Here is a 25,178-nt window from a genome sequence, read left to right as displayed (position 1 = left end):
AATAATGACAATTGAGAGAAGGAAAAAGAGAGAAAAAAAATCCAAAATAGGACAGGAATAGGAACAAAGGGGGAGAGAAATGTAGAACAAGGAGAGAGGAGAGAGAGAGAGAGAGAGAGAGAGAATATATATATATATATATGTATGTATATATATATATATACATACATACATATATATATATATAATTTTTTTAAAAGACAATGTGGGCAGCAATGTGCAGATCTAAGTTGATTAGTCTCAGTAAGCCTGAGGTTCAGGCTGACTTCTGGCTGCAACGCCCAAGGTGAGGTTCCTGACATCCTGCAGGGTTGAATTTTGCAAGGTTCTACTGCAGGTTCCAGCTGCCCTTTTCTTGAAGTCTGGGTACCTGTGGGAGGGGCTGATTCTACCAATTTACTAACCATGGTGGTCCAGTGTGCCTTTACTACAGAGATTTTCTTCATTTTTTCCAGTGGGCTTCAATTTTCATTGAGGAACCTCAGAGAGACCCTCTCTCTGTTGTTCACATCTGCTCTATCTTCTGGAGCTCACAACCATGGCCTATATGGCTCACCTGGCGCCACTGCAGAGCAGATTCAGACACCACATGGCCCACTAAGAGTGCTCCAGGGGTGGTGCTGTCCTCTGTGCCCTGGTTCCAGCATGGTGCTGGCCTCAGGGATGTGTGTATATCTAGTGCAGTAATATAGTTACCCTAGAGTGGAAATACATACCTATATGCATATATATGTTCATAGGTGTGAGTTATATATATATAAAACTAAATAAGTATTCTTTTGAGTTAGGTAGTCTCCTCTTGTCTCCTCTGCATTTTACTGGAGGTAGGGGAAGGTTGGCTATCTTGGTTTCCACTGTACTTGGCTTCCTCCGATGCTCTGCCTGTCAGTTCTCTCTCTGGTCCTTTGATGCAAATGCTTAGCCATTTGTGCTATTGGTGCCTTTTTATATCTGCCCTTGTCCTTTTAATTGTTTCTTCAGTAAAGTTTCAACTCTTTCAAGTCAGAATTAGCTTGGAAACTAATGAGGCCCTTATTTTATTCTTTCCCTGCCTACAGACCCTATTCTCATATTTCTCTTCATTCTGCTCAGTGATGCTGAAAATTTTTCTGCAAAGTTATATGGCTTTGGCCCAATTTTACCTATGAAAAACAAAAATCCCTGGAAGTATAACATCACTTTAAGCCTTGCATTATTAATCATTCATACTTAATTAGTTTATCAGATCTTTCACTGAGAGGGGCAGAGAGGAAAAGGAACATAGAGCCAAGAAAACAAAAGAAGAAAGAAGGAGAAGAGATTTACTAGGCTTATTCTACAATTTTACCTAGTGCAGGTCTTGTGTCTGAGATTCTCCCCTCCCACAATTTCATATTCTACTTACATAATGGTTTAATCATTCCATCAGAAGAAAAAAGTAATTTCTTATAAAATACATATTTTGGTATAAGGGGAAAAAGCAAAACTCAAAGTTAAAAAGGGAGAGGCTAATCAAGACACAGATGGGTCATAATAATGAATGACACACACACACACACACACACACACACACACATATATATTTTTTTGGGGGGGGTACTAGGGATTGAACCCAGGTCCTTGTGCTTTCGAGGCAGGCAGCAGAACCACTGAGCTAAATCCCTGGCCCATGAATGATATATTTTAATAATGTACAGTATAATGAAATAAAACTAAAATGACACTCAGTTATATTGAAGTTTTATTTCAACATATTATAACAAAATTAAGTGTCCCAAGAATTTTGTTTTGTGTAGTTTATAACATCTATGAAAACATAAATCTCTCTCTGAGAAAAGCATATAAAAAATGGAGCTGTTTGGATTAAACAGACTTGTTAATATAATCACTGTCAGGTACTTCTAGCTTTTCCCAATGCTGAGGTAGTTCAACAAAGAGCTGTCCTTTGTTTCTTTTCTTTTTTTTTGTTGTTTCTTAGTGGATGCTTCTCTCTTTGAATTTTAACACGATAAAGTAAAATAAGCAGTTCTGCACTCACTATTCTCCACTGGTAATGTTACTCAGAAAATAAAAATTTGCCTGACAGAAAGGAACAGAAGTATAAACATTAAAAAAGAGAAAGGAGTCATTCAACACTGCTTATGTCACCAGAGATTTAAAATGCTAGCCTCTGAAAGAACAAACCCCTAATGTTTTTAGATTTGAAACATAAAATTCACTCATTCACTCACTTATATTTAAATATAAAACTTTAAGGACAAGTGCATTTGACTCACCAGAGTTTTGTTTCTTCTGTGAGCTCGTGCGATCAATCAAGGATTCAAAAAATGTTCAGGACTAACCATCACTTTTTGCTCTAACTCCACTCTATACAGTCTAGTGTGTACATTTTATTTGATTAAGAGAAATAAAGTATACTAACTTCTAGAGAAGTGTTCAACTTTGGATTTGATAAATTGTTTGAGGTTCAACATCACTTTACAATATTTGATTACATGAGTGTGTTAGGAGCATGAGTTCAACAATTGAGATTAATTGAAGAGTAGATCTGCAGTCATACCCATTCAAGGGAAAGAGAAGACTGGAGAAGAGCAGAGCAGATTAGTCAAGGATGTGAGATTTGGAGACAACCTATGTTCGAATTTTGGCTTCACCATCTGCTACTGTTTGTGGGCCTTTGATGAGTCACTTTCACACTTAGTTCTGTAGCTTCTGCACCAGCAAACTGGAGATAATAGTACATGAAGTGGTTGTAAGGATTAAGAGTTAATTATGTAATGAACTTAGCTTAGAGTTAGGCTCATTGTGAGCACTCAATAAGATGTTACTGTACTCATTTTTTATTGGATAAACTAGAAAATGATTTATTTCAAAAGGGGAGAGTAGAGTTGGTTGCATGTAATGAGACCAAAGAGAATATGGTAAAGGATGTTTGTAACTCAAATGGGCTCTTTGCTTTAGAATTTAGCATCCAGCGACCAGCCCCATGGATTTCCTTGGGGGTGAAGGTTTAGTCTGTCAGGCAACTGGAGCCTGCATTTTATCTTAAAACACCTGCTGGTCCCAGATATGAAAGACTTCTCTTGGGCAGTGATCCCTTTCAAGCTACACTTCACTCAATGTTGTATCCCTCAAAACAAATCCAACTTATTATGAATCATGAAGAAATTTTTTCCTTGAAGTTGTCTTGGCAGAGGGCTGAGGATGAAAAGTAGAGAATAAGGTGAATAATGATTCATATTGCTCAATGTACAACAAAATTTAATATAATTCATTGGATGTGTCTATTCTTCATCTGCCATCTGTCTAACTTCCTTTCTCTTTCCCATACCACCTTCAAAAGGCCTTTCTTTTGTCCCATATAGATAAGCTCTGGCTCTCTGCTTACGTTTTTCAACCAAACCAGAAGCTGGGCATTAGACCAATAGTGACCACCATGCCTCCTTGTGATTCCCTACACTTCCACATGCCACTTGTCATAGCCACCCAACACAAGTTAATCTCTCCCCTGGAAAATGTGTTTGTAAGAAAAATTTCCACACCTATGCTTAAAGTAGGCAGTGAGTTCTGAAACAGTGGTAGTTTTATTTTTTAATCTAGAGCCACTTGAGGATCTGGCAGCAGTTTTTAGGAGAGGAACTCAGGAAAATTTGAAAAAAATGAAACAAGGAGTGAAAAATCTTGTATATATAGGGATAGATTTAGCATTATAAACCTTCAGAAATTTTTTGTTTGAAGGCTTTTCCCCCTTAGTACCAGGGATCAAACTGAGGACCTTGTGCTTATGAGGCAGGCATGGTACCACTGAGCTAAATGCCCAGCCCTTGAAGGCTTTTAAGAGAAAGGGAAAGGAAGGAGAAAAGCCATAAGAAATTTAACAAAAATATATCATTAAAGGTAAAACCATAACAATGAGCTAGTATTTTATCTTAAGATTTTTGTCAAAAAATCCTTGGCAGAAGAGGCAACAATACCAACACTGTGACATTAACATTTATTTGGAATCTTTTATTTATTTATTTTTTGGTTTTTTGAGACAGGGTCTCACTATGTAGTTGAGACTGACCTGGAACTCACTATGTAGCCCAGGCTGGTCTTGAACTCACAGCGATCCTCCTTCCTCAGCCTTCCAAGTGCTGGGATTGCAGGCATGTGCCACCATGCCCAGCTATTTGTTTTTGGTGCTAGGGATTGAACCTAGGGCCTCATGCATGCTAGGCAAGAACTTTTCCACTGAGCTACATCTCCAACTCTGAAGTCTGTCTTTTTTTTCTTAAAAAAGCAAGACAAAAATAAACAAACAAATAAAAAGTGGTTCTGTACCTGCTTATCAAGACTTAAGTGGACTTTTTGGATATTCTGCTATGCTTCAAAAGCTCATTAGATTTTTCATTAAATCTGCAAATTTAAAACAAGAACCACCCTCCCCTATATATTCTATCTAGGTACTAAAGATTTTGACAGGAAAACAAAACAAAACACATGTTGGGGGTAATTAAATGGAAGGAGGTACATTTGTGCTGGCATTGCTTATATCTATAAAAAGAAAGAGGGTACATTGTTTCTTCTGTGGCTTCTTATAGAATTAGCTCTCACCTGATGTCGACTGCCTTACGTTTCTAGGTAGAGAGACAATCCAGGAGCTTCCTCAGACAGCAAACTGTCTGTTCAGGTTCTGCTTGGGACTCCACTCTCTGGATTCAGAACAGAGCCTGGGAGGCAAGGATGCGCAGAGAGGGCTCAGGATCATGCAGCAGATCTTTCAGATCTAAGTGGTATGAAAACTGAGTTGTAGGTGAAAAGCTCTGAGATTTCTGGAAATGAGCACTTCTCCAGACACCAAAAGGCCAAAATAACAACTTTTTCTAAGACTAGTATCTAAAAGTTTGTTTGTGGATGGCATGATTGCTATTTTGATCTACAAAACCTACCAGTTTCTGAGTTGCTAAATATTTCACTCCTTTGCAACAATCACATGCTACATGGTTTATCTAAAGTCATATTATCTGGCTGGGTGTGGTGGTGCACACCTGTAATCCCAGCACTCTGGAGGCTAAGGCAGAAGAGTTGCAGCAAATTCGCCTGAAGGACATAACAAGGCTCAAAAAATAATAAGTCAAATCATCTGGATCTGTCAATCCATGTCTAATGTTAACATCTAAATTCTCATGTTTGTCTTAGATGTAATTCTTTAATCATTATTTCCTTCTAATATTTTAAAAACTTTTAGTTATGTTTTTAAGAAATATATGTTTATTGTATAGAAAATGTAGACAATATACATAAGCACTAGAAGAAAATAAAAGTCACTCATAAGCCAGGCATGATGGCACTTTTCTGTCATCTTAGCACTGTGGGAGGCTGAGGCAGGAGTATCGCAAGTTTGAGCCCAACCTGGTGACTAAGGGATGTAGCTCAGTGCAAAAGCCCTGGGTTCAATCTCTAGTATTGCAAAAACAACAACAACAACAAAACCCCCCAAAAAACCCAATCCATAATTCTATTACTTAGTTATTTTGACTATCTGTATCTTTCTTTTTTCCATGCATTTATGTATATATGTATGCTTTTATTTCTGTACAAATGGAATCATATGATCCAATAATTGATTGGCCCCTTGATGGCATCTCATCATTCTTTATATGAATCACTTAAAATTATTCTATGTTTATGACTATATGATTCTACAATATGGACATACTATAATTTAACTAATTCCATTTTTTTCTGGGGGGGATACCTGGGATCGAACTTGGAATCTTGCACTTGTGAGGCAGGTGGTGTCACCACTGAGCCAAATCCCTGGCCTAAATTCCTTATGTTTTGTAGTCTAGAATATTTTCCATTTTCACTATTCTAATTTTGAAATGAACATTCCTGAAACTATTTCTGCCCATTTTCATAAGTTAAATTTCTAGAAATAGCATTGATGAGTTAAAGTATAACTTTTTTTTTCTGGCCAGTACTGTGGAATGAACTCAGGTCCCTCACACTGAGCTACATCCCTAGCTCACATCCATCGTTACTTTTCTTTCTTTCTTTCTTTCCTCATTTCACACAATGTCTTTTTAAATTGCTCAGGCTAGGCTCATACTTGCAATGACTTTTGCCTCAGCTGCCCAGAAAGTATAGCTTATTTTTGATTTGTTTGAGACATGTTTCATTATGTAGTTCAGGTTGGCCTTGAACTCACCACCTAGCCCAGGCTGACCCTGAACTTTAGGTGGTCCTCCTGCTTCAGCTTCCCACGTGCTAGGATTAAAGGGTATAACATGCCTGCAATGGTTATTTATTTATTTATTCAGCATTGCTTATTTTAAATCAACTTTAAAAAGAAACAGACAAAACTGAAAAGCAAACAATAAAGGAAAATAGTTGCAACATTGTTGCAGAATTTAAGAGACCAGAGAGACCAATGGGTGAAACAGGAGGATTTATTTAGGTGCTCATTAGCCCAGTGGATTCATATCCAAAGGCTGAGCCCCAAAGAAGAGGCTCTAGTGCTATGCACATGGCTGAAGGGGTTGGTCTTCCTAGGGGTGAATGAGTTTGCAGAAGCAGGACAAAGGCAGTTAAACAAGTTGTGACAGTTTTGCAACTTAGCATATGTTGGTGGAATAAAATAGCATTTTATAGAAGCAAGGGGTCATAAAACCTTACTCACAGAGACAAAGTTAACAACAAGCCATGGGAAGGAGGGAAGTCTGGGGTCTTGGGAGACTTGTTTTTCCTTTTTTTTAAAGTTCTGCTTTAATATGATTAAGGGTTAATATCTCTAAAATAAATCAATATATTCACAAAAGAAAAATGAGAAACAATATGAAGAAGCAGGTCATAGAGGACTTACAAATGTCTAATAGATGAAAAAAGTTGGTCTTACTAGTAATCAGAAGTTTGCAAAATAAAACAATGAAATGCCAATATGTGCTTTTCTGTTAACAATTAATCAACATTGATATGGTAAGGGAGAACTGGTATTATCATATACATGCTTGTATGAATATAAATTGATACCTTTTCTTGACATGCTGGGGATTAAACGCAGGGCCTCAAAAATTTTAAAAACTTTTTATCGAGACAAATATAGCACTGTCTTATTTTGTGGATACTTAGGGTTGTCTCTGTCTCTGTGTCTATCTCTGCCCCCCTGCCTCTTTCTCTCTGTCTCTGTCTCTCTCTGTCTCTCAGTCTCTGTCTCTGTCTCTTGTCTTTCTCCCTCTCTCTCTGTCCCCCCACCCATGTGTGCTGAAAATTGAACCCAGGACACTGTAGATTAAGCTACATCTCCAGTCCAGTATTTATTTTGAAATTGGCTCTTGCTATGTTGTTCAGGCAGGACTTGAACTTGAAATCTTCCTGCCTCAGCCTTCCTCAGTGTTGGGTCTATAGGCATGTGGCACTGTGCCCTTCTAAGCTTCTTTTTTTTGGCGGGGAGAAGTATTCCATTAGGCTAAGCCACATGAGATTGCTGATATTTGACAGTATTTTTGCTGTTTTGTTTAAGTGTTTTCGAAACAGGGTCTCACTATGTAGTAGAGACTGACCTGGAACTCACTATGTAGCCCAGGCTGGTCTCGAACTCACAGCGATCCTTCTGCCTCAGCCACATGAGTGCTGGATTACAGGCATGTGCCACCACATCTGGCTGATATTTGACAGTTTTGATCAGCAATTTCATACAGCTTATCCTACTGCGTATGCATATGGCTTTTCATACATGCCCTCAAGCTTCCAGAGAGCCAACTTTGGAAAAGAAACTTTTATTCCAAATATTTTAGATTAGAAATAATTTTCTTTCTTTCTTTTTTTTTTTGGTACTGGGGAATTGAACACAAGACCTTGTTCTTGTGAGGGAGGCACAGTGGCACTGAGCTAAATCCCCAGCCAGAGAAATAATTTCCTTTTAATGAAGATAATCAGTTATTAGAAATCTCTCAACAGAATAATTTGCATTGCTTTTTCCTTTCATTTTGCTTCTGATAACCATGAAGAAATGAGAGACCTAAGAAGAAAAGTGGCATCATCTTTCTTAAATAAGTATTAGCCCCTATCACTGTTAGTTATAACGGTTTTACATTTTAAAAGCAATAAGCTGTTCAGGATTTTCAAAGTAATTTTTTTCTGCTCAAATATCAACACTGCTAGAAATGAGTATTCTCATTCTTTTTTTTTCTTTTCATTAAGTTTACTGATACTTTTTAGGTATATAGTACAGTTACATTCATCACTGGCATCTTGTACTTTTTTTTTTTTCTTGTACCAGGGATAGAACTGAGGATCTTGCGCTTGCAAGCAGGTGGTGGCACCACTGAGTTAAATCCCCAGTCCTCATGGCATTTTCAAAATTGTAGAACTACTTCTTTTTTTTTGGTACCGGGGATTGAACTCGGGTCCTTGCGCTTGCAAGGCAGGCCACCGAACCGCTGAGCTAAATCCCCGGCCCTAGAACTACTTCTTAAATGAGAATAAACAATTATTGGACACTAAATCTCTAGGATTGTACAATTATAGAAAATTTTCATTTGCTAGCAATTCTGAAAACCATTTACATGATGGTTACCTTACATGAATATAAAACATGCCTGAAGGAAATAGTGGGCTGCAGCCATCACTGTGGTACTTGTGAGGTATTTTCAGTTTACCCCTACATGTGGTGGCGTATGCTTATAATCCCAGCACTCTGGGAGGATAAGGCAAGAGAATTTTGAGTTTGAGCCCTGCATAGCAATTCAGTGATTTAAGGAAACCTTGTCACAAAAATAAAATTAAGAAAAAGAGCTGGAGATTCAGCGGGGTTCAGTAAATGACTTATTTCCTGACAGAAACGTTTAGGAGCTGTTCTGAAGACATTCATTAAAGCTGATTTCAGAAAAATAAAGTCATGACCTTTCCTAAGGAGGACACTCAACTGGGATGAGATTGTCATTTAGCTGAAGTCACCAGTGATTTTGAGTTTCAACTCTGCTACAGGGTCTGCCCATAGTCACTGCCTCAGGTAGTGTCCAAAATGTGGATACACTGCAAATCCAAGGGGTACTGTCACTTACCATTTTGTATCCAGTCAGTCCCCTTCATCCTGGCCTCACTGTGATCCATGTACTTTGATAAGAGCCCTAAATACAGGATGAAGTCAGTGAATATGTGATCTTGCTTCTCTTGGAAACTAAAACCTGTTTTTAATCTTTAAAAAGTCTAAGCAGCTGGTAAAATTGGCCCTTTGAAAATTAGGCAGATTCAAAAAATGACTTCAGAGTGCATGATAGTTACCTATTGATAACATAGCCCATTTTTCCTAGAAGTGTTTTCAGGGACAGCTTCATAAAGGATAGGGTTACTCAAGAAAAGGACTTGGGAAAGTACAGGATAAAAATGTAGAGATAAAAGGATTTTCTTTGTACCTACAAATAAGACTGCTGTTCTTCTGATGGAAAGTTTTGCATTCTTGGAGTACATCAATGTTTGGGCAAGGATGTCAATTTTACCCTTGCATTTTTTTCCCTAAGTGGGGAAAGAATAAGAGTACAAAGCAGTGAAGTACCAGCATTGTTCTGATCAGCCTAACTATAGTTTCCAGGGTTAGGGAGTACATCAGATACCAAGTATTGTAGTGCTTGAAGTAGCTACACTGAACACTACCAATGAATATTATGCCACAACCAATAAGTTCCTATACAAAAATAAATCCTCTGAATATCCCTTGCCCATAACCACTCATGCTATGTATCATTATCTGTGATACTTTCAAAGCTATCCTAGCTTCTGGAAATTGAACTTGGGGCCTTTCCATTGAGCTACATCCCAAGCCCTTTAAATTTTTTTTATTTTGAGATAGGAGCTTGATAAATTGCCCCAGCTGGGCTCAAACATGAGATCCTCCTGCTTCAGCCTCCCAGAGTGCTGTGATTACAGTCATGATCCATCATGATCATCTCTAAGCTACATCTTGAGCTCTTCTTCCCTATGAGCTCTTCCCTAACTACTCATTTGTGTGACCTAAACTTGCTCTGAGTATTTCTCTCTTGGTACATCTTATTTTTCACTTTAAGTTTCTATTTAATTTTCCAGAGGTTTTATCTTCCTTATTAGCTTGCAAGATCCCAACTGGAGGTCTAAAGTCTTGGGTTCCTTCATGTATATTATACATTGGATGTGTTATGCTTATTGGGTGAATGAATGCACCTCTCAATGGATATCTTACTAGGTCACATACCTCCCACATAGGATGGGAGAACAGGAATTTGTTCTCATGATGCTTATAGTTTAACATGGAAATCTGCAGTTTTACCCATTGAGAACACTGAATTTCCTATTGGAAATACTGTCATCAATGTATCAGCTATAGGTTTGCTTGCAGGTGGTCTGAGAAATAATTCCTAATGGAAAGCCTGACATAGGGCACTCTGAGGCTTTCTAGGCCTAGAAAACTGGACAGATCTCACCATTCTGGGTCCCAAACAGGCTAGACATATAGAAGGTTCCTGGAAATAGTCAGTCCCAGGGACTTCATAATAAGATCTACATGATTCTACAGTCAGTTTCTTAAAAAAAGCATGGATGGACCTCCTGAGGCTGCCCTGGCTCAAACTCATCCCCGTGCATGGCCACACAGCATGGCAGCCTGTGTTTGGAGCTCATTAAACATGTCGGGATGGAAAGTAAGGTAATCTGCCACACCAAGGAAAGGACTAGAGATAAGGTGTTAAGGCAATGCATAAATCCACTTCAATTCACCTCACCAGGATTTTTTTGTTTTGTTTTTTTGTTACCAGGGATCAAACTCAGGGATCTTGCACTTGCAAGGCAGGCAGTGGCTCTCCTGAGCTAAATCCCTGGCCCTCACCAGGAATTTTTAAAGCAGTTTCGATCAGCCTCGCCTTATAGCCTCTGACCCAGGTTAGTGGGTTCCCAGGAGTTCAAAAGTCTTTTTTATGAGGAAGGGTAGTAACAAAAAGTGAATCTGTGACTCAATTGGGAGGGAACTACAGGAGAATAGATCTACATTTAAAAAAAAAAGTTTGTAGACACCAAATTCTAGTGTGAAAAGGGTTGGATAATGTTTCCTGTATCCCATGTTCCTCAATTAAGGACACATCAGAAAAAAAAAAAAAAAATCAGCCTGTCAGAGAGTTTTTTAAAAGCCATTATTTCTCACATACAAAGAATTTGCAGATTGTTCTAACTTCAACAGGTCTGATGTAGAAGGGATCTCTGCCATATACTTCTTGGGGCAGCTTCCACTTCAGGAATTTGGAACATATTTTTAGGACTCGCTTGCTCTCCTGTGAAAGAGATGATCATAGATCAGCATCTTCAAATTTTTTTAACCGAGGTAAACTTTCTTCAATAAAACCGATCTCAAATTTTAATGTGAACAACCCTAGAAGTCAAAATTACCCTGGGAGAAGTAGAGGGAGCGCTACCCTCCTCCTTCCGTTCCCAAACAGTCCCTAAAGGGACACATAACACTCCAGGGTTCTCAGGAGGATGTAGAAACCATTGGTTCCAGGAAAAAGTGATGGCTGCCACATGTGGTACTCAGATCAGAGCTGCAGGCAGGGATTCACACTCCCCTGGTCTCCAGAGACAGGGCTTTCACCACTACTTGCTGCTCCCCTGCATTTTTCTTAACTCTACACAGGAAAGTGTAGCTCCTGACTTTGTACCGTCCTCGGGGCATGTCTGAGTTGGAAGGAACTCTATAGGTTTCATTTCCTTATCCAGACACTCCAGTAATACTGAGCAAGTGGCCTCTTCTTTATTCATTGCTCTCAGAATGCCATCTATGTACCATTCAACACTTCTTTTTTTTTTGGTACCGGGGATTGAACTCAGGTCCTTTCGCTTGTGATGCAGGCACGGTGCCACTGAGCTAAATCCCCAGCTCTCATTCAACACTTTTGATGTGTCTCCAAGCAAGTACTTTATCCCAGATCTATTAGGTATTTGAGCCATAAAAATTCTTTTGGGGATTAATGGGAATTAAAATTAGTTGAACTACTTTATTTAGCAATTTGTAAATATCTAGTAAAGTTAAAATACCCAGATATTCCTGCTAGGCTTATGCCCTCAAGAAACTCTCACATGTATGCATAAAACAATAGTACAAGAATCTGTATGTGGCACTGTAACAATGAAAAACTGAAAACAGTCTTAACTGTTTCAGAATAGGAGAACAGAATAGCTGAACAGAATAGTTTGTACAAGGGTGATAAAAAATGTAAATATTTAAATTTTAAAAAATCATTACAGTGAAAGCCACACTGCTATTAATCCCCCTCAAAATGCTGCCTTTCACTTCAAACATACTTACCCCATCATTATTACCACTTTCTTAAGCAATTCTAGAAGTTCTCTTTTGTGTCTTTACAGGTGTGACAAAAAATACAGTGAATATTGTGCCATTTGAATGAGAAAAGCAAGCTGTTAAGACTATTAAGGTTGTGTCCTCACTCACTTCATTCACTTCATCTGGCACCTTAAAACTTCTGGCTCTTCCCCAAAGTCAAAATACCATGAAAGGTAAACGTTTAGAATCAGTACAGGACATCCAGGCAGCCACAAAAGCACAATTAGAGACACTCACAAAAAGCGACTTCCAGAGCTCCTTCAGAATGTGGCAAGAACAATGAAATAAGTGTTCAAAGAAGGGGTTAGGCGCGGTGGCCCACATGGTGCCTGTAATCCCAGCACTTGGGAGGCTGAGACAAGAGGGTCACTGTGAGTTTGAGGCTAGTCTGGGTTACACAGCAAGACTCTATCTCAAAAAACCAAATCAAACATACTCCCCCAAACCCCCCAAAAAACAAAAACAAAAAAAGTAAGGGGGAGTATTTTGAGGGGGATTCATGGTAATGTATCTTTTACTGTAATAAATTTTTAAAAAATTTAAACACAGGGCCGGGGATTTAGCTCAGTGGTTCGGTGGCCTGCCTCGCAAGCACAAGGACCCGAGTTCAATCCTGGGTACCAAAAAAAAAAAAAAAATTTTTTTTTAAACACAATGGTTTTGTTTGTTTGGTTGGTTTTTTGAGACAGGGTCTCACTATGTAGTTGAGACGGATCTAGAACTCACTATGTAGCCCAGGCTGGTGTCGAACTCACAGCGCTCCTCCTGATCCTCCTGCCTCAGCCTCCCGAGTGCTGGGATTATAGGCACCAGGCCCAACTGTATATGTCTTTTTAAAGATGTTTTAATTTGAGAAACCATGCATACTGCACATCTTACTTAATCCAAAGAAGCGTTTACACTTTCAAAAAAAATAAAATAAAAAGAAGGCTGAACTCAAACTAATCTGTATGTCCTAAATTTCCCATGTTCTATTTCTGAGTAAATACTTGTCCAGTATTACATATTGCTCACTAATAAATCAGATTGTCAGGGACAATTCAGTAAACTATCTCTTTTTAAAATTATATCTCATTCTACTTTCAGAGATGATTTTATCAATATTAAACATTGTGCAATGTACAGTATTAGCCCAAAAGCATAAATAAGTAGTTTTTTTTTTGTTGTTTGTTTTTGGTAATGGGGATTGAACTTGGGACCTTGCACTTGCGCAGCAGGCAGAGGAACCCCTGAGCTAAATCCCTGCTCCTCAGTCATTCTTTGAAAGGCTTAGACACCAATGTCTAGTCATAGCACTGAGCTTATGAAACAAAAATCCAAGTAAAATCTTCTGTAATATTAAGAGAAGGAAGATTTTTAACTCATTGAATTATGCAGATATAAAAGAGCATAATATGATAAAATTACCAAAATAAAAACATTTTAAAGATTACTTGGTTCTAGCAATATTAACTATTCTGAAATTTTGGATACTTTAACATTTTTATTTTAAATTTATATAAATTCTTCTCTTTTAACAAGTTAAAAAAATAACAAGTTAAAAAAGCACCCCCAAACAGTTCAGACTATAATCTTATTTTTCCATCCTGGTTAGCTCACCACAACTCAACATAAGACCGTTTAAACACTCAGCTCTTTTAAAATATAATATTTTAGTGGATCCTGTCATTTCACTCATTGTTTGCTATTCCAGACCCTAAAACAGGCTGCCAACAGATTGGGCAAGTGCAATTCTCTGAGAGCTACCAGTCAATACAGTGACTGTGAAATTCGTGCATGCGAGGTAACTGCCTGAGCTTGTTTCCAGTTACATAGTCACTGATACAAACACCACAAATTTTACCTAATTCCCTGTCAATACTGCTATGCTCGTAATTCTGGGTGGAAAGATTGTCACTCTGCTCTTTGGTTAAACCACGTATTTGATCATAATCACCTTCATTTAATAAAAAGAAGTGAGCACATCAGAGAACAGGTAGTGTTCCTGCTTCTACAAAATTATTTGAATTTTTCAACTGCCTATTATTTCTGCTTTTACCGCTTGTGTTCTGAGACTGGCACTTCAGTGCCAAATTCTTGGGCTTGCCCGTGTTGAGAGGAACTTTCACTGTGCTGGTTGCTGTCATCAACTATACCTAAATTACTGGTAAATGCTGACCATTTCTCTGAATCTCTGACTCTGACTCAGCCTCCATTAGAGAACTAAGTTCTCCAAACCCAATCATGATCTGCCGAAAATTGACTGAAGAGCCACTGAGGATGGCTCAATAAGCTCATTCTCAGAAGTCCCCCAAAAGGGGAACTGTTATGGTACAAATGCACGTTCGCATGCCTGACTGCTCCAAATGAGTAGTTCTGCGAAAATGAAGAGCCACTGAGGATGGCTCAATAAGCTCATTCTCAGAAGTCCCCCAAAGAGGAACTGTTATGGTACAAATGCACGTTCGCATGCCTGACTGCTCCAAATGAGTAGTTCTGCGAAAGGCCCCACTATTGCTTTCAGTAGTGACTGTTTTCTGCTAGCCTCACTTTAGACTGGGCTGTATTCGCAACACTGTCCCAATCTGTATTTTCTCCAGGACGGGTCCTTCTTACTTGATGGCCCAGTATAATTGTTGGATGCTGTCGTGCAGCAGGTGAGGATGTGTTAGATTCTTCCCCTTCTTCTACTGTTATTCTTGACACAAGTCTTGAATCAGAGAATTGGGAATATGCAGTGCCTCTGTGTTCTCTATCTGGCTCTAAAAAGACTTGAGTTATACCACTTCTCCTCAAAGATCTCCTGATGGTTTGCCACAAAGGTCTATTTTCCCTGCTTTGGGAATAAAAAACAATGTCACTCTGTCTCTGAATTAGTCAGTGCCTTCAGCTACTGTAACTTATTGGCTCTAATCTGGTTTGTATTCCTCACTGTAACATGAGCTTTAACCCCATTTTCCCAAATATGTGCTGCTCCAAATCTCTGCTTCTACCTTTGCCTGTGTTCACTACCACCTTGACTACTATAGTTATTGCATGAAGCCCTAGTTCTAGGAATGCCAACTCCTCTCTCACTTCCATTTCTTAACTTTCCCAGTGTTGACTGAATTCTGCCTCCTGAACCAAGCCTAGTCCTAGAATGTCGGAATTACCACCACTGAAATTCACTGAAGTTTGGTTTCTTGAACTTGTTGCCCATTTATAGTGTGATCTCTATTAATATCTGAAAGTGAAATACCCATATCATCTTCCCCACAAATTTCAAATTCTCTATTTTCATGATTTATGTGGATTTCCAGACTAAACTGAAACACTCCACTGTTTGGGTTTGTTTGACTCACACATCTTCAAGTTTGGTTCCCATTTGGTCCACTTTAAGTTGCACTGCCAGTAAGACGAAAAGTGTGTAACAATTCTAGTAAATAATCTTCATTTGAACTTTCTCTAGGGACTTCTAAGTCTCTATTATTTGTCCCATTTCTAAAGTCAGGCTCAGGCACATAGCTGCTCCTTTACTCCATCTAACCACTGTTATAGTTCTGATGTTATTTTTCCAGGGGTGCCTAAAAGATTATGGTCTCTCATCACCCAATAATCTTCATCACTGAGCTCATTAATAGACTGATAATAGGCTTCAGCTCTTGCTGCCAGTCTTCTCCCATTTTCACAATGTTACAGTCTTGAGACGAGGTTTCCTCACCACCACTACCTGATCAAAAACTAGACTAATTCATACTGAGGTTCCTGGCTTCCTTATTTTCCTTGCAACATGCCTTTAATAGATGGAATGGTACCCATCCTTCAGTTGTTTGTGCTTTTTTGAGAGCCACCCATCTCACCAGGACCCATGCTGCTGCTTCATCCTGAGAATCTTCTGTAGGCAGCTGTCCTCTGGCAGGACCTCTGGGAGGTGGGCAGGCTGCTACCTCCAGAGGCCGCTGCACCATCTATTAGTCTATTAAGGAGAGCTGGTTTAAGATTTTAAAAAGGATTCGCAATCTGGTTTATTTTTATCTGTTACAAATGTATACAAGACCCTCCATCAAATGCTGAGAAATAAGACAACAAAAGCACTGAGAACATATAAAGTTTCAAAACATGAAAAATATTACCACAGGAATGGTAAAAACAAAATTAAGGATGAAAGTTCTTGGAGGAATTCATTTGGCATATAATTTATTCCTGCTTTATTTCTTGGAGTACAGGTAGTTATACAGGCATTCATATGTTCTCTGTGCCAGTGACTCCTAACCTGTGTTAGACCATGCCTCTCTACATAGACTACCCTCGGAGGACCCCTGAGGAAGTGGCTTATTCAAGCTTTGAAAGGAAATAAGCCCAGAGCCTTGTCTGACTGCTAAAAGGCTGGCAGGGTCTGGTGGGATATCAACACCTCCACATATCTGTAAATGCCACAGGGCACACTTCCCCATCACCTGGGCTGGAAATTCTGCTCTGTACTTTTGTGGGGACTGAAATGTACCATATTTACATCTATAAAGCTGAATACAATTTTCTCCACAAGAAGGTGTGAGGGCCTATTCTAATCCCATTTCTGAACTTGCAACTTTGTCTTTCATTTTTATAATAGGTGCACATGGAGATGAGAGCTCCGGCATCCTTCTAGGATCACTGTGGTCCAACCTACCCCCACCCCACCCCATGATACCACATTGGTAGGCCATATTAGCAGTACTCTGGATTGGACAGGCTTCCGATAAGTGTGTAACTAAAGATGATGACATTTCAACCTCCCTCCCACTACAGGGTTAAGACTAAGATGGCTTAAATGGAAAACCAAATTCTTATGGCAAAAACACTTGGAAGATTTAGGAGAAGTAAAGACTTCCCTAGATTGTCAGAGTGGCTATTCTCTCTGACTTAACTCTAATTCAAGATATTTATCTTGAGGCAAATGAGGCAGTTCCTGAAGTGAAAAAGATAAAATATATTATTGTCATCAACAGAGTTTGCTGCCAGGTAGGGTAGTGCATGCCCGTAATTCCAACTACCTATGAGGATAAGGCAGGAGGATTGAAAGTTTGAGGCCAGCTTGGGAAACTAGAGAAAACATGTTGATAATGATGATGATGATTATAACTTTTTAAAAATAGGGCTGGAGATATAGCTTAGCACTCCTTGGATTCAATCCCTAGTATAAAAAAAGTTTGTTGCGTTAGGCTCTATATTTAGGGCTCTAGCCTAGGATGAATATTAGGGTGCAGCTATAGTGTGGGCTAATATATTATTCTTACCCACAGAGGGCCATACTTTGCTACGTAGAAACTAGGAGTAAGATTTTTCACAATTCATTTAGGGAAAAATAATGGAAACATAGCTGTGTATCAGAGGACATAGAGAACAAAGACTGTACTGTAAAGTCTCTGCCCACAAATATACAAATACTTATTTGCAGAGTTGGCTATGGATTTAGAGTTATTTATGGCTGAAAGCAGTAGGTATTACCTCAGCTACTGCAGCATTTTCATCCTGGGAATACAGAAGCAGTGGGATCAAGCTTTCTAGGACTTGATTCTCTACGCCCTTTTTATGTGTGTGTTTCACAGACTTAATGGAGGCTCCAAAAAGGGTCATGGAGAAATGATAAACATCAGGTCTCACCTATGAAGAGAGTGTTCAAAGGGAAACAACTCACTGAATGTGTTCACCCTTACCTTGTACGAAGTTTACATGGCTCAAACATCAGTCTTTTTTTTGTTGTTTTTTGTTTTAGTTTTTGAGACAGGGTCTCACTATGTAGTTGAGACTGACCTGGAACTCACTATGTAGCCCAGGCTGGTCTCGAACTCACAGTGATCCTCCTGCCTCAGCCTCCCGAGTGCTGGGATTACAGGCGTGCGCTACCACGACCGGCCACAAAACGTCAGTCTTAACACAAGGCTATTTAGGTGAATATAGTTGAGGGTAAGAAACCAAACTTATCTGGAGACAGCAAGACCTGCTGTTTGGTACTTTTGTTCTTCTCTCTGTAAGTGAGAAATGGGAATAGCCCCACCTGTCATTGTCTAAGCTTCTGCCTGATACTGGTATTAAACATTCACATAAGCTGCTTTGTTTTTTCCAGAACCAGGGATCGAACTCAGGACCTTGTGCTTGCAAGGCAGGTGTGGCACCACTGAGCTAAATCCCCAGCTCACATAAGCTGTTTTGCTGAAATTTAAAATCCCCGAATTGCCATACTTTGCTCTTCCAAGGATACGAGTCATTGTGTTCCATGTATTTCTTTTTGGAAAAGTTTTGGGATTTGAGTCAAAGATGTAAGTATAGCCCATCATCTTGACTCAGTTCTGAATGTTTCTTGAACCCTTTATCCATCCCACAAAGCAATACCTTGTCAAGTTTCTATGTTTCCTGTTTAATAATAACACCATCCCCACCAACTCATGGGTTACCTGAATGGATCTTGAGAGGGATTTAAAAGTGCTCTGAAAGTAAAATGTTCTACATAAAATAGGATATACTTACTCACTATCCCAACCTCTACTAGCTGTTATGCCAATTACCCTCCTCTAGGGAAGTATCTTCTCTTGTTGACTTACATCACCAAATAAAGAGAACAGGATCCTCAACATGGCAGCCAGGGTTGTAAAATCCATCATCCTGACAAGCTTCTGGAGTATCTGGATGGCCAACAAAACAATCCTTTCATCAGTTTCACATAAGCTGTCTAAGATGGACGGCAACAGTCTCTTGATGTCTTCCCTCTGTGTGCCCAAAGAGAGGCATATCACCACCTTTTCTGGTACAAGATCTGGTACCAAAGAGAGGGCTTTCACCTTTACTCAGCGTATAGTGCTTGCTGGATTTCTAGTCACACTGGGTAATCCAAGGCAGGGAAGAAGCAAGAAGGCATGACTGCCCTCTCTCATATTAGTAGGTCTGCTACATAGAGGAGCGGGCAGAGTTGTTGTGAGTTGCCTCACAGAGCAGAAGTAGGACCAGGTGAAAGAAATGTTCCCATAACAATAAGAGAAAGTAGAAAGGTTGATGCAGATCAGTGAGTTTCCCAGTATGGAAGATATCCAACACAGACTGAAAGATTCCTTAGCAGGAATTCAGCGAAATTGAACTGAGGACCCTTAAGATTCCTTCCCATTCTGAGCTGCAATTCTGCTCTTTTGAGACTCCTAAAAGGAGGCCGTCTCAGAATTTAAAAAAAAATGTGTGTGTGAGTGAGTGAGTGTGTGTGTGTGTGTGTGTGTGTGTGTGTGTAGAATAAAGCATCAAATATATATGCAATCAACCAGAATTAACATATACCAGTGTTTATCATTTTGCTTCAGATATGTATATACATTTTTGAAGAAGAGAAACAGAATTCAGGCCAGGTGTGGTGGCACAGAACTCAGGAGGCTGAGGCCTGAGGTTGGGCTACATAACTGAGGGCAGCCTGGGCCTGTCTCAAAAAATAAAAAAATAGAGAAACAGAACTCAAGTGACAAAACTGAAGCTGTAGTGATTACTTGTCTTTTCTGAATGAGGCTTTTCTGGTTTTCTGGTGAGGTCTGTGGAAAAGGAGCTCTCATACCATGAATGCTGGTGATCTCTGTCTTCAATGATAAGCATCTTGGAGCAGATTGCTGCTATCCAAGTTACCCACAAAGAATGGTACAAAGCATCAAGGGACACCTAAATATTGTTCAGGTTGTGATGGTAATGCATATATCCCCTAAAGAAATAGCAGGTTTCAAACATTATGAGTATATATGACTTAACTTTAAAAAGTTGTACAACTTTTTGATAGTATTTGTGCATTTCCTAACTATAAATTCAAATAGTATGCCAGGTATGATGGCACAAGCCTAGAACTCCAACACTTTTGGAAGCTTAGACAGAAGACCACAAGATTGAGACCACCCTGGGTAACTTAGTGACTTAGCAAGATCCTGTCTCAAAATTTAAAAAATTTTAAAAGGTCTGGGAATGTAGCTTGATGTGAAGGTTCTGGGTTCAATTCCTGATGCCCCTTCCACCAAATTAAAATGGTATAAAAGGATATGCAGTTAATAAGACCTTTTCCCATCCTACTCTTGTCATCAGGCTACCCAATTTTCCTTCTCAGTCATTTTCAGTTTCATGAGTAAGTATCCTTTTGGGGCGTTGTCTTTGTTGTGATTATCTGTTGACAACAAAGAGTTATAACCCTCACCAGAATTCTCCCACTAAAACAATCCTGCCCAGCACATATTAAACAGACATAAGATAATGCACTAACACTGACCCAAAACAGCTGGAAATAAAAGTAAATCTTTGTCCCAGTGAGAAGTAGCCTTCTATGAGGCCAAAGTAAATGACTCTGTCATTTTGTATCTTTCATGTACAACTTTAGACACAATGTGGGTGTTCCTAGAAGATTAACAAGGAATAAGAATCATGTCTAAGTAAACTCTTATCTTCTTATTCTGATCTTGGTAAATTCTTTCACCACTGTGTCATCAGCCCTCTGTAATGCCATATGGTATGGCATTTGTAACTTTTAGAATCAGTGGTCGGGAGCCTCTTACCATCTCCCAGTGTCTGACAAGATTGCACAGCCCCCTCAGGGCAAGCATTTTAAAGAGATTATTTCCATGATGCAGCCAGTCTTTCAAGCGGGATAGGGAGTATATGCTGGGCAGTCTTCTGGCCACGGGACTCTGAAGGAGCTGAAAGAACCCAGAAACCAACAAAAGAAATGATCTCTAAGCCATTTTCTCATGACAAGAGCTTCCTTCCTACTAATTCTATAACATATATTTTCCCTTGAAATTTCTATGGTATTGTATACATACTACAGGCGATACTCGAACACTGAATAATAGTATGTAGGAAGAAGAAATTTAATATTCTTGAATATGAAAAGTATTTCTCTCACATTCCTGAGTTGGATATAACCTTAGAACATAGGTGCTGCTGCTTTATAGACTCCTATATCCTACAACTACATAATGAATCTTACCTCCACAAAAAAGCCTGCAGATGTGAGCTTATGTTTATCATTTCCTCGGTTAAGAAGTGGGACTAACAAGTACATGATCTTGCATGCAAGGTGGTGATTTCTTTCTAGCAATGCACTGCAAAACAGAACAGAATGACTCTCAGGTATGCTCCCGCCCAGGGGCATTTTCTCAGGGTGGGGACCCCCTGAAGTTTCTGTGCCGCTTCCAGTGTGCAGGAGGATACGGCAGAGCCAGGTCTCCTGGAAAGGTTGCCTGGCAGTATGGCTATTGCCCACCATCTTATAAGAACGTGACCCAACCTTAGTCGCTATGAGAATAAAAGGAGGAAAAATACCTAAAACAATACTGACATAGAGCAGGTGGTGTACACATGACCAGGAATCCTTACTTGGCAAGGAGAAATACTCCCTGAACGTGGCAATCTTTCTCTTCTACGAGAGTCCATCCTTTATTCTTTTCCATTATGTCAAATTCCCACCTGCATGATGTTCTGAAAAGTAGAGTCTTTGTGGCCTGCACGGCGAAACTAAGTAAAACAAAAACAGCTTGATGACTAGAAAAGGTCCCATCAATTTGTAAGCACATAGTCACTCTGCTCTTGCTGGGAAGGGCCATGCACTGGAAGCTGCTGACTGTGATTCTCACTTCCTTAGGCTTCCCAACCTTTCCTAGGTTCTTAATGCTCTAACAACCTGAAAAGGTTTTCACAGAAATTCTCAGCATAAAGAAGTCTAACTAGATTTTATTCTCCCAGGGGTTTGGAAAGAACTCTATGATAAAACAAATAATCTGGGATGCCAAACAGATTCTCAATGCTGGTTTTCTTTTTTCTTTGTGTGTATTTGTGTGTTGTTGGGCACTGAACCCCAGGGCCTTCAAACTGAGCTATATCCTCAGCTCTTTTATTTTATTTTTATTTTTCAGGCAGAGTTTCACTAAGTTGCTAAGTTGCCCACGGTGGGCTCAAACTTTCAATCCTCATGCCTCAATGTCCCAGGGTGCTAGGATTATAGGCATGCACTACCACGCACAATTTTACTTTTTTTTTTAAAATCTTCATTGTGAAGCAATGAAACTTAACCTGACTGCTTTTAAAAACTACTAGTTCAATTGGTATCATGGACATGGCATCAGAAAAGTTTAAAACTGTAAGAGTCCTTAGAGATCAACTTGTCTGATCTCCTTAACAGATAAGGAAACTGAGGCACAGAACAATAAATAAATACAGTTAAATGCATTTAATAAATACAGTTAAATGAATGAATGAAAACTAGAACTTGGTCTACTAGCCACTTTTAGTTGAGTGTTCTTAACGGTGCCACATTATAGCCCTATGTTCCACAGCAACACTAAGAAATTTCTGTTGAGACCCTCATGGGCAACTGAAAGCATTTCTCCATGTATTAAAGCAGAAATGAGGATCAGTACACTTTTGGAGATAAATTTAAGCCATTTTGTTTATCTCTGTCTCTACTTGATTTATCAGGAAGGGGTGACATGATATTCCACATTTTGCAGGGCATCTGGACTCACATCGCCAAATTTATCTTTTTAATCAAGAAAACAAAACACAACCAATGAGAGCCCAGAAAAATTCCTGGCATTTCACCTTGATGTCTCATGAGGGCTATGGACGGTCTGCCCCCTCACAGTTGGGATCATTCTCAGCTATCTCCATAGTGCCCAGTGCTTCCTAAGTGTCATGGTCCTGAAATCATAATGGGTAGTACCTACCACAAAGGTGTGACCTCTGTCGACATTTTCTGCTCTGTATACAGGCCACTTGGGATGGCCACATCAGACATGGTTAGGCCAATGCTGTGGTGAATCTGGATGAGCAGTGTCATGAGAAGCTGAGGAAAGAGTCAGAATGTAGCCGCTTGAAGCCTATTTCCCAGAAACACCTCATTAAGGGCATCTGTTGCCTGCAGTAGAAAAGGCACAGAGCAGATCAGAGTCCCTGTGGCCCTAATTCTCTAATCTACTAATTTTCTAGTTCTTTTGCTTAGCTCCTGTTAGTGCCAGAACATGCTTTCTTGTTGTACTACTCCATAGGCAGAACAGTAGCAGTTGTATCATAGGGACGTGGAGGTGAAGGGGGAAAGGAATGGGAGTAGAGTGGTTGTTAAAGTCAGCCATTAGAGTCTTGGCGGATGGCTCAGTGGTAGAGCATTGCTGGGCTCAATCCCTAGTGCCCTCCCCCAAAGTTACCGAAAGGACTTGAAATCTAGAAGTCATAAAACTATTTTTTGCTTTGTTTTTTGAGACAGGGTCTTGCTATGTAGTTCAGGGTGGCTTTGAACTCACTATGTAGCCCAGTAGCCTGGCCTCGAACTCACAGGCTCCTCCTGCCTCAGCCACCAGAGTGCTGGGATTATAGGAATGTGCTACCACACCTGGCTCAATAAAGAAAACTATTAATATACTTGACTATATACAAATATAAAACCAGGGCAAGATTTATAATAAAGTTAGATGGCAAATCCAGAAAATGTTTGCAACAATGTGTTATTCTTTTTTTTTTTTTTTAGCAATGTGTTATTCTTAATAAAATGCTTTTAAATCTCAGTAAGAAAACATAAAGGTCTGCCACAGAGTACGAAACACACAGAACAGCACTACTTGAGAGCCAGTGGACAGAGTCTCAGCACCAACTGCAACTGCCCAGCTCTCCACCCCATGCCCTCTGCATCAGAATCTGCACATTAGTAAGATCCCCAGGTGACTGGTTTTTTTTGTGCATCTTAAATTTGAGAAGCACTGTTGTACAGGTCATGAGCAGACAAGTCTCAGAAGAAGAAATATAAATAGCTAATTAAAAAACATACAACCCGTCAACCTTACCAAAAGCAAAATTATAATTAAACTTATGTTCCTTTTTCACCTAACTGCAAGGCAATAGTGAAAAGATAGTGCCGTGTGAGGGTGAGGAGAAATAGGCGTCCCTCATATATGATGGGAGAAGGGCAACATCCTGGGAACATGTATCACAGCTTTAAACATACCCACTGCTTGACCCAGAATTTCCCCTTTGGTGGACATTGTCCCAAGAAGATGCTGAGTATGTATGATAACGTTTATGCATATACAATTAAATTTGCTATAGCATTGTTTTAAGGGCAAAGTTTGAGAATTATTAAAATGCTCACTTCCTAAGAACCTTCATAACTAAAAATGATTCTGATCCAGGTGCATAGCACACTCCTATAGTCCCAGATACTCAGGAAGCTGACGCAAGAAGGATCATTTGAGCCCAAGAACTGGAGGCTACCCTGAGCAACACAGTGAGACCCCATCTCAAAAAAAAGAGAACAAAACAAAAAATGATTCAGTGTCATCGAAGATATATTTTAAAAAACAACAGGTAATTAAAAATAAATGACTAGCTAGGCATGGTGGCACATATTTGTAATCGCAGAACTCGGGAAGCTAAGGCAGGAGGATCACAGATTTGAGGTCAGCCTAGGCTATCAAGAGAGATCCTTTCTCAAAAAATCAAACAAAACCAAAAACAAATACAAACAAACAAACAAACAGAAAACAACTATGCCTTCATTAAAGATAGCAGAAAGTCCTGTATATTGATATGGAAAGTATCTCACATTGTTAAATAAAAAGCAATACATGTAGTGTGCGCCTATTAATATATACATAATTTTATAGACTAACATGATTGAATATATACTTCTATCTGTCAGAACTTCTAAAACTGGACTGAAGTGGTGTTATAAAGTATACACTGATTGAAGTCAGAGCTGTATCTATATGGAGGCCAGGGGCTTAGGGAAACTCTGTACTTGCTGCTCAATTTTGCTGTGAATGTGAAACTCCTCTAAAATGTTGTCTATTTAAAAGGAAAAAAGTGAAAAAAAAAATAATCAATATACAATATACCACAAAAGTTTATATGTGTA

The 25,178-nt window shown here is 39.3% G+C and overlaps 1 protein-coding gene and 1 pseudogene across 1 annotated transcript in view; both read right to left on the bottom strand.

Moving 5' to 3' along the window:
- Positions 1–1,714: 1,714 nt before the first annotated feature.
- Positions 1,715–25,178, bottom strand: part of Mroh8 (maestro heat like repeat family member 8) — a 77,608-nt gene continuing 54,144 nt past the window's right edge. The window contains 12 exon segments of the mRNA XM_010640028.3: positions 1,715–2,058; positions 2,256–3,177; positions 4,576–4,747; positions 9,027–9,092; positions 9,378–9,477; positions 11,136–11,258; positions 17,771–17,926; positions 18,865–19,029; positions 20,830–20,970; positions 21,264–21,378; positions 21,653–21,790; positions 22,999–23,189. Of these exon segments, the coding sequence (XP_010638330.1) occupies positions 4,599–4,747; positions 9,027–9,092; positions 9,378–9,477; positions 11,136–11,258; positions 17,771–17,926; positions 18,865–19,029; positions 20,830–20,970; positions 21,264–21,378; positions 21,653–21,790; positions 22,999–23,189 (1,344 nt within the window). The 3' untranslated portion in view covers positions 1,715–2,058; positions 2,256–3,177; positions 4,576–4,598.
- LOC109118554 lies at positions 13,996–17,573 on the bottom strand (annotated as a pseudogene).

Source organism: Fukomys damarensis, unplaced genomic scaffold, assembly GCF_012274545.1.
Source record: "Fukomys damarensis isolate Sample0158 unplaced genomic scaffold, DMR_v1.0_HiC HiC_scaffold_22, whole genome shotgun sequence".
Taxonomy (NCBI): domain Eukaryota; kingdom Metazoa; phylum Chordata; class Mammalia; order Rodentia; family Bathyergidae; genus Fukomys; species Fukomys damarensis.
This window is presented reverse-complemented; position numbering and strand designations above follow the sequence as displayed.